Source organism: Panthera tigris, chromosome F2 (genome assembly GCF_018350195.1).
Source record: "Panthera tigris isolate Pti1 chromosome F2, P.tigris_Pti1_mat1.1, whole genome shotgun sequence".
NCBI lineage: Eukaryota > Metazoa > Chordata > Mammalia > Carnivora > Felidae > Panthera > Panthera tigris.
The window spans coordinates 79,717,173-79,731,646 of NC_056676.1; the positions used below are offsets into that span (position 1 = coordinate 79,717,173).

Genomic DNA, 14,474 nt, shown 5'->3' on the forward strand with positions numbered 1-14,474 from the left:
AAATCAATCTAAGATGCCACTGGCTAGAATATACACCACTATTTTATGCGACCAAAAAAGGGGGGGATGTGACACAATCCTCTAAGAAAACCTCTAAGAATTCTTTCCGTCCTACCAAAGAGTGCTTTCAAACCCACGCAGACGAGGAGGCAACGGCAGCTGCCGTACGAGTGCAGGCAGGGCACCACGTGCCACACCCCCCCCCAGTGACACCGACCGTGACACGCTGCTGACTTATGACACACCCCAGTTGCAGAGAAGTTAAAATGGGAAAACACAGGCACCGTGGACTCTGTGCAAACCGCAATTCCCTTCACAGCAACCTTCAACTTGCTGTCTGGGTCACACTGCCGATGAGCGGGGCTCTGGGACACAGAGCCGTGTCCGTCAGACCCCAGGGCCCTTTCTAAATTGTGCCACGCGATTTTCTACTCTGCTAAAAAGCTCCTTCCTTCACCTGTTATTACTTAGGGCGCTGGATGAAACCAACAATCAGTACACGGAAGAAAAAATATGAACACAGACTCGATGTACGTAAAGTTATTTCTAAATACAGGGAAAAAAGGTACATAACGTTACGAAGACATCTCCTCTGAGATAGTTTAAAATCTAGCAGAGCAAACACACACACAGACTGCTCACAAGATGAATGCTGAGCGTCGTGGCCAAGAGAGAAAGCGCAGGGAGCACGGAGACGGGCAGGTTCCATCTGTAGGACGCACCCGCCACAGGAGGCTTTGCAGAAGAGGGGATGCTTGAGGTGGCCCCGACAGTCGGACAGAATCTCACCCAGAGGAGACGGGCTTAGGATGTACTCCAGGCAGACGGAGTTACGCCAGAAGAGTGGGGTGGGGAAGGAGTGTCGTGCATATCAAAAAGGGAGACTGGTCTCAAATGTGACGGAACAAGGGCCACCGTCGCGCCACTCAGGAGGGTCCACGACGGCCCACAGAGCAGGAGGATGGCGCCCGACCTGGAGCAGGTGGCCAGGCACGGGGTAGGCGTTGGGGCAGAAGCCACAGAGGACCCAGGAGCAAACCGTGAGGCCGTGAGACAAGTCAGGAGGAGGTCAGACCCCAGGACGGGACGGGACCCCCAGACCCGTGAAGCACGCGGTCACAGAACCAGAGGGACAGGTCAACCATGTACGGTCAGTCACACGGAAGGAACGGACGAGATGGCAGAGAGAGACGGGAGGGAAGGGAAAGATCTCCCCCAGGAGGGATGCAGAGACGGCAGAGCGAGACAGAAGGGGGAGGAGGCGAGAGCGAGAGCGGGGCCTCCCAGAAGTCACACACAACGCCGGCGCTCGGTTGGCGCCCCGTGCCAGGCTAAGGAGCGGTCAGACAAGGGAAGGCACGTCAGCCCACGCCGTGAAAAGAGGTGACGCCACGTGCGTTGTGAGCATACACGAAGCACAGCGTGACAACACGAAACTTCGCGATACTCACCAAACATCCACACGTCACTGGCTGAGGTAAAACGTCGAAAGTTGATGGACTCTGGAGCCATCCATTTAATAGGCAACTTTCCTTTGGAAGCTAGAAGATTAATTTTAGAAAGTGAATCTTCCTTGTTATCCGCTCAAGGATCTAACAGCTACAGCTAGCAGAGACTTCTACTTCCAAGATAAAAAGCTTTAAGCATCTGACCCCTTGGACTCTGCTTATCTGGGAGAGCTACTTTCTGTTTCCTGCCTTTCTGTCAGGTCATTGGGAGTAGCTGCTGAGGCCGCGGGAGGGAGATAAAACACTGAGGTCCTTCCCTCCGCAGAGAGGCGGGGAACGAGGGAGAGGGAGCCCCGCGCCCAGTCACGCGGAGCCGGGCGGTTTCCCCGACAGCTCCTCGTCCACAGGCTGCAGCCTCTGCTAAGGACACGTGGTCGGCTCTCGTTCCCAGTAGGGAACCGGTGTTTCTAAGGAAACACGTACGTACACATACAACGTCTCACATCGATTCCAACCTAAGCCCCGAAAACAACTTGTCCTGGTAGGCTCTCTCTTCTTCAGAAAACGAGGTTCAGACACGTTACGTGACTCGCCGGAGGCCGCCCCACCGCCAGGTGCCAGAGCTGGGGTTCAAGGCCAGGCCCTGGCCCAGAGCCAGAGGGGCTCAGGTCGTCCGGCACCGCCCCCACCCGTCCCCACGCCCCAGCGGAGACAGGCTCCAGATGCCCGCTGCTCCTACGAAAGCACCACAGGACTGCGAGTTACAGACGTCAGCGACTGGCTGAATGCGCCAACTCGGGTTACGCAGGGAGGACTGGCGACGACGCTGTCACCAGTACGTGAAGAGCAGGACGGACGATGGAATGAGAAAGTACAGTCCTCAGGACAGCCTGAAGCATCGTGCTTTCGAGGCCACACAAACCTTCCTTCTGTGCCACAAAGGAAAGGACTCAGCGCCCCACTGAACGTTCCTTCGGCCGTGCGGTTACCACGTGGGCAGCCCTGGGTCCCCCTTCTCGAGGAGTTCTAATCCTAAGAGGTGGAAGCAGAGTCTACTCGTACACGGTGGGGGGCACAGCACAGACGCCGGGTCAAGGCCACGTGCTCCGGAAGCAGAGGTGGCCGAGGAGCGAGCGGTGGGTCAGGACGGCACCGGCAGGGCGTGGAGCTGGCGGGGGCGGGGCAGGAGCCCTGGGCCACAGGGTCCGGACCTCCTTCTGCCAGCGCCCAGTGCCCCTCAGCACTCTCAGGAGACGGCTCTGTGCTTCGTGGTGCTTCATGGATTTATTCCCACTCGAAGCACCTTCACGGCCACGGAGGTCAAATCCTCTGTGCGGCGCCTTCCAAACCAGCGACTCGGCACCTGTGTTCCGAACGAAGGGCCGCTGACCCCTAGGAGTGCTCTCCTGGAACCCGACGGACTGTGCACGTAGGGACCTGAGCCGGCAGCAAGCACACGCACCTGTCAGCTGCTCACTACAGATGCCACCCACGTGCTGCGGGGCCTCGGCCACCACCCTGCTCGGGGCTCAGCCTTCACTGGGAGTCCCGTGCCTGGGCTCGTCAGGGCTCGGGCAGGGTACGAGAGGTACTTTAAAACAGCAGAAAACCGACTTGGCCATTTTTAAGTTAAATGACTAACTAAAATGAATAAACAGCTGAAGAATTTTCTTTTCACATAACCCAGAGCCACTACTGAAACCCTTCCAGGCTGCAGCACACAGCAGGCACACGGAAAGGGAAGAGCCATGAGCCATGGTGTAAAATGAAGGAAACTCATTTTGTATGTAAAAACCTGGGCTCATTTTGCCACAACATAAAAATTTAAGTAGTAAAGAAACTAGCCTTTCTAAAACAGTAGTAATCCTTAGAATATATACTAGGAGCATAGTACGGATTTATAATTGAAACCTTAGCTCAAGTACTAGGAACATGAAAATTTATTACTAAAAAGACTTGTTCAATAATGCGAGGAACCAAGTCAATCTGATTCCAAAATTGACAAAACTAAAGGGAAAAGCACACGAGCTAAATCTCCGCTCTAAAACAAACGCATTGATGCCTACGGCGCGAACAGACTGGAGATCTCTCCGTCTGACTGCTCTCGGCGAGCCAGCGGGCCCAGCCCCCCTTGCTGTGCGGGTCGGACTGGGTTCACCAGCTGGAGGACATCGGAGGGGATTCCGCGTTTTGGCTACTGGAACTAAAGTGGCAACGAACATCTCAACTCAGGTTTTGTGTGAATGTCAGTTTTCGTTTCTCTGAGAGAAGTACCCAGCATTGTAACTGCTGGATTGTATGACAGGTGCATATTTAACTTTTTAAGACTCTGCAAAACTCTTCCAGGGTTTAAAATGTACCGTTTTACATTCTCACAAGCAAGTTGTGAGCAATTTAGTTTCTCTGCATCTTTGCCAGCATTTGGTGTTATCACTATTTTTAGACTGTAGCCATTCCGACAGGTGTGCAAAGATACCTCCTCACAGTCTGAACCCGCATCTCCCCAGGGCTAGGGATCGCGAAGGCCTCTGCACAGGCTTCGTTGCCCTCCTCGTATCCTCTCCAGTGCGGCTTCCGTCCCCACCTGCTGTCGGTGTCGTAGTCTGTATTTGTTTTCCCTGCTGAATTCTCAGGGCTCACCCCACACTGGGGACACTGGCCCTTTGCTGAATGGCCCGTGGTTGCAGGAGGGCACTGTGGTTGGCCAGTACCCTCTCCCGGTCTGCACCTTGCCTTTTCACCCTCTTCGCAGGGTCTTTTGCAGAACGAAAAGTTCTCATTTGGATGAGGTCCCTTCTGTCAGGCGTTTCCCTTTATGGACCCTGTTTTTGGTGTCAAGCCTAAGGACCCTTTGTCCAGCCCTCGATCCCAAAGATTTACTCCTACGTTTTTCAAAAAAGCTCTCCAGCTTTATGTTTTGGAATGAAGTCCCTGACCCACTGTGAGTTAATGGGCAGTAAGGCAAGGCTGATGTGAGGTGTCGTCCGTGGAAGTCCGGCTGCTGCAGGAGGCGTGGAGAAGGCTGTGAACTGGTGTCACACCCCTGTCACACTTCAGCCGAGCGGATGAGGGCACACCTTCTGAAGACGTAAGAATCATTAAGGATTCTGAGCCTACCGCCTCTTGCTTGCTTGGATTCCTTACCTTTGTAGTAAGTACTGTCTTCCATATACCGGGATAATCCAAAGTCTCCTAATTTTACGCAATCATTTGAGGACACCAGAACATTCCGAGCAGCAATGTCCCTGAAGAGGAAGAATTCCGGGTAATGGATTTTAATATAAGGAAAACAAACCTACAAACTCCTCTATATTATATAAAGACATACCGGCAGGTACTCTGAAAGACAGTTTATAGACAATGCAAACAGGAGATTTGTTACACACTGAAAAAGAGACAATTTTACAATTTTACTTCAAAGACGATCCTTTAGGCAGCTGTTTACTCATTAACACAATGACTAGTATTTTGAACGGCTGCGGAGTACACTCTCCCGTAACGAAACCGCTTACCACTTTTTGAACACTGACAGACAGCGACGCACGAGTGGGGTCTCAACCCTGCTGCTACTAAGAGACCTCGTTCCATAAAATAAAAGTTGTCATCTAAACGCCTGTGAACGATTTTGCTGATGCCATCTGTTTCAGTGCTGGGTAACAAAGTCCCAGGAAACAAACTGAGGGCTTTCTCTTGCATTCAAAGAAGGGACCCAGATGAGAAGCAGAAATTCCACCGAACGCCAGCAGATGTCACTCGTGACCCTTCGGGGGGGTCCCAGGAAGCCCCAGGACAGTGACTGTTTTAGGTCCACATGCTTACTGCTCTAGGGCACGTACAAGCTCTCAACAGTATTTGCTTCCCGAAGGCAAGCAAAGGTTTCAGGCTTCACGTGAGGAAAGCCCTCCGGATGTGACTATGGCTCCTCTCTCGGCCAGGACAAGGGCAGCGCGACGTTCCGATACTGCCCGCCTACGGGAGGCCGGTGGCACGCGGGATCGCAGGGCACACCGAGTACCTCTTCCTCCTCCCCCCCTGCGGAGGTCTCTCCGCTCCCACCTCCCACCCCTGCCCCCGCCGCAGGGCAGCTCACCAGCTTTAGCCTGGATCTTACCTGTGCACGAATCTTTTGCTCTCCAGATACGCCAGAGCTGTACTAAGCTGATAGGCATACAGGATCAGAGACGCGAGATCCAAACTGTACTTCCTCACTTGCAGAAACGACCTCAGCTTTGGGAACAGTGACCGAGATGAAAAAGAATTAGTGACCGAGAACAGAAATCAAGAGCTGAAGAGCTATGTTCAACAACGGTGCCCAATCGCACACACACTTGTAGAAGAATGGCTTCAATTCTTCCAAAATAAGGTGTAACGAATGAGCCATATGGCTCAGAAATTATGGTTAATCATTCTTTATTTGGAATCCTATTTAAGATTGGAATCTTTGGGGTGCCTGGGTGGCTCAGTCGGTTAAGCATCTGATTCTTAATTTCAGCTCAGGTCATGATCTCATGGTTTGTGGGATCCAGCCCTATGTCTAGCTCCTTGCTGATGGCATGGAGCTTCTTGGGATTCTCCCTCTCTCTCTCTGTCTCCCTCTCTCTCTCCACCCCTCCCCTGCTTGCTCACTCTCCCTCTCTCAAAAAAAAAAAACAAAAAACAAAAAAACTTAAAAAAACACTGAAATCTTCATGATTGTAGACAATTTTTTTTAATGTTTATTTTTGAGAGAGAGAAAGAGAGCACAAGCAGGGGGAGGGGCAGAGAGAGAGGGGAACAGAGGATCTGAAGCAGGCTCCGTGCTAACAGCAGAGAACCCAATGTGGGGCTTGAACTCACAAACCATGAGATCATGACCTGAGCCAGAGTTGGTCACTTAACCAACTGAGCCACACAGGCACTCTCTCTCTTTTTTTTTTTAAACGTTTATTTGTTTTTGAGAGAGAAAGAGGGAGTGTGCATACGAGTAGGGGAGGGGCAGAGACAGAGAGACAGAGAGAGAGAGACAGGGTCCAAGGCAGGCTCTGCACGGACAGCAGAAAGCCCGACGCAGGGCTTGAACTCACAAACCGTGAGATCATGACGGGGGCCAAAGCCGGATGCTTAACCGACTGAGCCACCCAGACACGCCACAAATTTCTGGAAAAAAATACAGAAAGATTCTACAAGGAAATGAATAAAATGGCAGTATGAAATACTGCTAGATAATAATAGTTGGAGGACACACAGAACTAGATACCGAGCGAGCCTGGCACGTAGCCTGGCCGACGCACCCGCGGCCCCACACCTTGCTGTGTCCCAGGCCAGACCTGAGGATAAGGTGATGAGGAGGAAGGGGAAGCCAGGTGCAGGTCTCCTACCCACCCTCCAGGAAGTTCTGGCTGCAGAGGGTGCTGGGCAGTCATGCCACTGGTCCTTATTACTACTGTCATAATCAATTCAGCTAAAGGCCACCATGGCAACGGAAGGCAGATGAATTTAACTCTAACTCTACAAAATCAATACATAAAGGAGAAAGATTTAGTGACAGTTTAAGCCAGAAAAATTACCCAATTCTCCAAAAGCAAAACCAGAAAGATATTGCGAACAAAATACGTATGTCAGAACAGTTTCCTTTGGAAAGGTAGGGCAGAGGACGAAGAGATCCTGTGGAGGCCTTAGTTATTTCATCCAGCAAACTAGGTTATCAAGTACAGAGGGGAGCCACCAGGCAGGCCCTTCCGGGGAGGGAGGACCGCTGACGCGGTCACAAAGAGGAGGAAGAATCCAGACTGCTCTCTGACAGCTGGGCCCCGGAACCCCTAATTGCCATGAAAAGCAAAACCGCGTTCGGTGTTCTTTCAAAGACAAGGAGCGCGTACAGTGCTTCGGAAGGTGGAAGTACCGACTGTTAGCACCAGAAGGTCAAGGGTCGGCATCTGGAAAACGGGGCTGTGTTCATCCCCACGCAGGCAGGCTACAGAGCGGCCTGGAGGTGGGAACAAGTCTGATTCAGCAGCCTGGGGCTGGCCTCTGACACGCTTCCAGGGGATGGTGACACACTAAGTGGAGAGTTTCTGTGTTTGGGAGAAAGTCAAATAAGGAGATCTGTCTATGTGTGTTCCTCCCATTTTCAACAGAAACTGTGACTAACCGCAGTCGGTCGGAGACACACCGTGAAATGAGTTCTCAGAGGAACAAGGAACTGCAGGTTCACCTACATGCAGCGCTAAGGCAGCACAACTGCACGAAGACTGGTTCTTCCATCCTCAAAGCCCGGGGCTGGCACGAGGCAGCAGCACCAGGGAGGAAGGAGGGACCGCCCGGTCCCCACTGCTGCCAGTGCTGAGTTAGGGCATCCCCTGGGGGTTCACCGATGAAGATGTTCTGTTCCCCGAACCCAAAGGACGACGGCATCTGTAACGTACTCCCCCTTTTTAAACAAAGGACACCAAACAGCCAGCGCAGGCTGGGCGAGTCCCAATCACGGGGCTGCTATTTAATCACAGTGACGGCAGGCCGGCAGACGGGCCGGGTCTGAGGGCCAGGTTACCTCTCCAAGCGTGCACAACTCCATGATTATCCAGACGGGGTTCTCCGTGATGACACCGACCAGCTTCACGATGTGGGGGTGGTCAAACTGGCGCATCGTTACTAGGGAGAGACAGGTGTCCAAGGTCACTCTTCTGGTAGAGCGTTAGGTAAGGGGGCTGCTGTGCCCTGTGTGTTCTTGGCCTAGGTGCTCTGCAGAAACAAGCGAGCTGAGACGGGCTTTGTCTTGTACTTAAGACACAGGAACAGGATTAAAGACAGACTTAGACTTTTTCCTGATAAAGTTACAGTATGATTTTGAGGAGTTATAATGTATTGATGAAGTCAGTATGATTTACTCTGTGACTTATTAATCTATTGGACTGTCAGGTGGTAAATATTTACTGAAATGGAAGGTAGAAGGCCTTCAATCGATGTACATGTAATGAAGGACACAGGGAGTCATTCACATGACCAATGTCTACTGAGTGCCTTTCACAGCGGGGCGCTGTGTCTAAGCAGTGAGCAGAGCAGACACGGCCCGAGTCCCCATGGAGCTTAGAGCCTAGAGAAACGGAATAATAACTTTCAGGCAATGTTTACCTAGTTACAAATACTGAGGAAGGTGAGAGTGTGGTCCTGTGACACAGCCTCCTGAGGGGAAACTATTTTCATCACGCGGTCAGATGAGACGGGACAAGCCATGGGAGGGTAGGAAGGGCATCCCAGGCCGAAGGCAGCTGGGAAGAGCCAGACACGTGCAGACGGACAGGACAAGCTACTAGCTCTCCATGAGTCTGTACTCTGCAGAGAACACCCACCCACGCGAGACCCTCCCAGCAATTTCATCCCTGGACATGTGAACAGAGAGCTGAGGGGTGGGCACTGTAGCAGCAGGGCCCTGGCCATGGTCCCGGCTCTTTGCCCAGTCTGTGAGCTCCCTCAGGGTGGGGACCGCGTCTGTCCTGCTCACCCCCAACTCTAGGGTCTGGTGGCACCTGGGCTGGACTCATTTCTACACCTGCCCAATTCCAGGGCCAGGATGCTGAACGGTGCAGGTACCAAAGGACACAGGGACGGTAAATCTGTCGACCTTTACACCCAAACATCAGGGCTTACCTGGACGATGTGGACACAGGCGCCTCTACAGATACAGGTAGTAATTTGCAAGGCAAGACAGTAAATGCAGCTGTCACATAGAAGTCAGAATATTCTTTTTCTTACTTCTTAGAGATGGCTTGTATTTTACATAGACAAAACGTCAAATGGAGCTCCACAGAAATTTCTAGAAACTTACAGGCTTCTTGAAGGAATTTCTCTCGCACGCTGTCCGAAGTACAGTTTTTACATGTTTTAATTGCGACCGCCAAAGCCGGATTCTCCTGCGTCAGGGAAATTTCAGAATCACACACATGCAAAAAGAGGTTCTCTACATGAATCAACGGGCACGTTCACGAAGAGCTGTTTGTTCTGCAACTATGTGGACTGTGGACCAGGTAGGATCAGAACTGAAAACCTCAGGAGAAGAACACTTCAAATACTCAGCAAGACCCCAGAAGAAACGGACACGGTGTTAAAATGCTGGAGGTCATTCATTCGTTCGTCGTCCCACGAACACTTTCTGCTGCGTGCCAGGCAGCCTTCCGGGCGCTCAGGACGCACCCTGGGCTAAAGGCAGCAGCGTTCCCTGCTCTACTCAGACTTCCGTTCCGGCAAAGGGCAGACAACGAACACAAGGAGCGAGCTCATCACAGAGCACGTTCGCGCGGAACAGTGGTGTGGACCAGGAAGGAGCGTGTCAGGATGTGCGAGGCAGAGACAAGGGCGAAAAAATGGAAGGAGGGAGGGAGGGACTGGCAGGCGGGCACAGCCAGGGTCACAGTGCTGCGGCTGGGGCAGTGGTGGGGGCAGGGCCGAGGCGGTGCGCTGGGACAGGCAGCCCGAGCGGGGCCCTATGGACCAAAAGAAAGGCGCCCCGGGGAGGGCAGTGCCATGGCTGACCTCCGGCTGAGAAGGAGCACCTGCTCCGGGAGCTGATGGGGGCGGGGGGGGGGGGAGGCGCAGCGGTGGGGTGGCGGCTGGGGCAAGTGTGGGCAGTGCAGGTGACGCAGGGTGAGGTGCGATGCTGGTAAGGAGACTTCAGGTGTTTGGTGAGAGAGAGGGAAGCAGCAGTTCGAGCAGGACCAGGACGTGAGGGGCGTGAGATGGCGGGGAGATAGCGTGGCACCCAGGGCAGCGGCAGGAGGATCCGGCGGAGTTCAGGGTCGGATCCGCAGGAGATCCTCGCGGGCTGGGGCACGAGCACAGCACCCGGCCGCCCAGCCGTGTGGGAGGTCAGGGAGAGGGGGAGACACAAGGCAGACACAGAGGGGGACCACCAAGGTGGAGAGAAACCAAGAAGGCGTGTCGATCTGCCTCCCGAAGAAGCTGATATTTTCTCGAACGAATTCAAAAGACAGAGCTTGAACAAGACAAATGAGGCCATCCCAAGCCTCAATGGAATACCATGGATGGTTTTCATTTACTTCATTATACTTTATTTTTAGAGAGAGAGAAAGCATGAGAGAGAGAGAGAGAGAGAGAGAGAGAGAGAGAGAGAGAAGGAGGGAGGGAGAGGGAGAGAGAATCCCAAGCAGGCTCCACGCTCAGTGCAAAGCCTGACTCAGGGCTCGATCCTGCTGGACTGTGAGATCGTGACCTGGGCTGAAATCAAGAGTCAGACGCTCAACCGACTGAGCCACCCAGGTGCCCCCGTGGATGGTTTTAAGTAGCAACTTAAGGGCTTATCCTATCCTGGGCTTTCCACTGTCCTTGGTAGAACCACGTACTGTTCATACTGGATATTTTCCCAAGGTACCTCACATTCTGTCAAGTAGGCAGAAAAGGTGAGGACAGGAGGGGAGAAAGCAGCAGGGACAGCCCGGTGAACGGACGAAGGTTTAAGAAGCACTGCCTCAGGTCTCTGCCACGGCTGCCGTGCCCCGACTCCTACCCTGCCTCGGGGTCCCGTCCTCGCCAGAGGATCTGGAGAGGGGACGAGGTCACACAGCCGAGAGACAGCAGCTCCGGAGTGAAGAGAGGAGGCCTCGGGGGGCTGCTGTCTTGGACCCCTCCTTTCGTCCCCGGGGGTGGCCAGACGCAGGCGCCCTCGCACAGGAGCGAGGAGCACTTAGCCATGAGATCCCAGATGGGGGCTGCATAGTCTCGCAGTCTTCAGTTTTCTCGACAGGCTTTGGGCATTTCTGTCCTTTTTGTACATCATCTCACTGAGCCTCCAAGTGATCTGTGAGGTAGCCTGACAAGGTACACAAGGGTCCGGGCCACCCCTTTTACAGACGACCGGGTCGGCAGAGGCTGACAGGTTTCGCGGTTTGCCCGCAATCACCCTGCTGGAAGTGGCCTGCCCCTTCTGCAACAGGGCTTTATCTCAGGAATGACCGGGGCAGCGTGTGCATGTGACAGGCGACAGGGAGCGGCAGCGGCTTTGTCACAGACTTAGCTCTGAAATGGTGGCCACACTAGATTCTGAGTGCTGACGACACCTCAATCTGCCAAGCTACGGGAGCGTGAGCCGCTGTCCCCGTAGACGCCAGCCTCAGGCAGGAAAGACTGGCACAGGGGGAGAGTGGAAGGCAGGACACCGCTTCCTGTCTTGTCAGTGTTGGGAAATCCCAGGGCGCAATCCACGGCCAGCCCGACGAGAAGCAGCCTCACTGAGCCCCAAGACCCACCTCCATGCCGACCTCCTAATTCCTCTCTGTAGCCCTCACTTTGCCTTTCAGCTCAGACCCACATATCCAACCCACCTGTGCCCTGTCTTGACGAGGATGCTGTGAAGTTATTTTAAACTTGAACTGAGCAAAACAAACCTCCTGATATCCCACTGTGGTGGTTAACTGCATGTGTCCACTGGCCTGGGCCACGGGGTGCCCAGAGATTATTTGGTCAGACATTATTCAGAGTGTTTCTGAATGGATTTAACATGTAAATTGATAGACTGAGTGAAGCAGGTTGCCCTCCCTAATGTGGTGGGCCTCGTCTGATCAGCTGAAGGCCTGAACAGAACACAAAGCTGGTCTCCTGAACAAGAGGAAATTCCTCCTGCTGAATTGCTTTGTGCTGGGACATTATTCTTCCTTGACCCTCTGGACTACAACCACACTGGCTATGTTGGGTCTCGGGCCTTCAGATACAGCCTGGCAGTAAGAAGCCATCAGCTCTCCTGGGTCTCCAGCAGGCCACCTGAAGATCTGAGGGGACATCAGTCAGCTTCCATAATCACGTGAGCCAATCCCTAACAGATCTCGTTTGAAAGCACCCACACCCGCCTGCTTCTGTCTCCCCGGGGAACCCTTACTAATGCGCCCACTATCCAACGTGCTTCCCTCTTAGCCTTCTCCGCCTCACTCAACAAGCAGAATTCATACCGATGCTCAAGTAGCCACTTTGGATTCCTCAGTTTCCCTCATCTTCCACAGGTCCAACAATCCGGAAGTGAGACACGCCCTCCCTGTCCACAGCATGCGTCTGGAACTTTCCCTGCCAGTGCCTGTTATGGCTAGGCTCATGCACTCGCTCCCCAACTGCCTTCCTAACAGCAAGCCCAGAGACCTAACAGAGACTGTAATTCAACTGTAATTATTTCGGGTCAAGAAGCCTCACCTGCCTTTTATCTCAGTTGGGTAGAGCCAGTCTAAAAGTTAGCAGGCCTTTTGAGTAAATTTGGACCCAGGGCTCTCTGTACTGCTTTTTGCTTCAAAGAACAGAGGTAAGAGAATTAGGAAGATAATAACAGATATAGTTAAAAAAAAACAAACAAAAAAAACAAACAAAAAAAACAACTAGAAGAAAAGTTAGCAGCTAAAAATACATAATAAATGACAGAATTACGTGTAAGAACAAGGTAGAGACTTTCAAAGCTGAAATGTAAAAAAAAAAATGGAATCTCTGATTTGTTTAGTGACGCGGTGGCAATTGTCTGCTGCTCCTGTGACCCAAAGAAAACAAAACAAGAAAACCCTTTCAGCTCTAGAAAACCTGACAGGTATGGAACTACTGGGAAAACACCATTTGCAGCTTCCAAAGCAGGGGTAACAAAAAATGTCAATCGTCTGTGTTACCACAGCTCTTCCCTGACCTGAGATGCAGTTACGTCCCAACACACCCATCGTAAGTTGAACATACCCTGAGTCAAAATGCGCGTAAATACCTAACCTACCAAATATCACAGCTGGGCCACACCCGCCTCATGTGTGCTCACAAACACTCACAATGGCCTATAGTTGGGCAAAACCAGTGGACACAGAGCATTATTTTATTTGCTTTTTGAGAGAGAGAGAAAACGCGAGGGCACGCACACGGCGGGGAGGGGCAGAGGGATAGAGGCAGCAAATCCCAAGCAAGGCTCCACGTCCAGCACGGAGCTCGATCCCACCACCCTGGCATCATGACCCGAGCCAAAATCAAGAGTTGGATGCTCAACTGCCTGAGCCACCCAGGCGCCCCCTACAAAGCGTATTTTACACCGAAGTGTTGCTATCCCTGTAATTCACTAAATCCTCTACTGAGAGTGACAGGATCGCTGCGTGGCTGCGCAACGGCCATCAGTGCGTCCGCTGTGGGCTGACTGGAAGCTGTGGCCACCACCCTGCAGGGGAAGAGGACGCACATATCCCTAGCCTGGGAAAAGATCTGAATTCAAAATTCTAAGTGTGATTTCTACTGCATGAAGATCGCTTTTGCAACATCGTAAGATCAAGAAAGAGTAAGTCGAACCACTATAAGCTGGGGACGGTCTGTGATCCCTTATTTGTGTCATCCGTGTACACCCGTTCTTCCAGCTAAAAAAAGTTTCTTGAGTGAGTTCCTGCTGGTGTCTCACTACTGCTGATCTAACCGGCACACGTACCATAACCGGAGACAGCTCCGGGTCAAAGGGCGGAACAGATACCACGTGACCCGGCCATTCCACTCTCTGCCATCTATGCGAGAGAACTGAGAACTAACTACTCACACGCAGACCTGTGCAGTGACCGTCACAGAGGCGTCATTCCTAACAGCTAAGAAGCGGTCACAGCCCAAATTCCTGTCAGCTGGAGAACGGACAAACACAAACGGTCTACCCACACAATCGAATGTTGCCTGGCAAAAAAGGACACTAAGTACCGCTTCACGCTAGAGTGTGGATGACCCTTGAGAACATGCTAACTAAAAGAACCGATCACGGAAGGCCACATGTCGCACGAGTCCGTGTACGTGAAGCATCCAGAAGAGGCAAATCTAGAGGACAGGGAGCAGACGACTGGCTGCCAGGGGCTGGGGGAGGGCGGGACGGGAGTAACCGCTAGCGGGTGAGGCTTCTTTCTGGGGTAAAGAAGGTGCTGGAAAATGCACCGTGCTGTCGTTTGTACAACTCTATCAATATACTAAGAAACCACTGAACTGTATGTTTTTAGAAAGTACGTTTTATAGTATGTGATTTATACCTCAATAAAGCGATTATTAAAGTCATAATCTGTT

General features: G+C 52.4%; 1 protein-coding gene across 15 annotated transcripts in view; it reads right to left on the reverse strand.

Moving 5' to 3' along the window:
* Positions 1–14,474, reverse strand: part of PTK2 (protein tyrosine kinase 2) — a 257,568-nt gene that overhangs the window by 53,275 nt on the left and 189,819 nt on the right. For all 15 annotated transcript variants that reach the window (XM_042973398.1, XM_042973394.1, XM_042973397.1 and 12 more), the window contains 5 exons: positions 9,253–9,337; positions 7,978–8,078; positions 5,560–5,675; positions 4,593–4,693; positions 1,452–1,541 (listed from right to left, as the gene is read on the reverse strand). In XM_042973398.1, the coding sequence (XP_042829332.1) occupies positions 1,452–1,541; positions 4,593–4,693; positions 5,560–5,675; positions 7,978–8,078; positions 9,253–9,337 (493 nt within the window). The remainder of the gene's footprint in view (positions 1–1,451; positions 1,542–4,592; positions 4,694–5,559; positions 5,676–7,977; positions 8,079–9,252; positions 9,338–14,474) is intronic.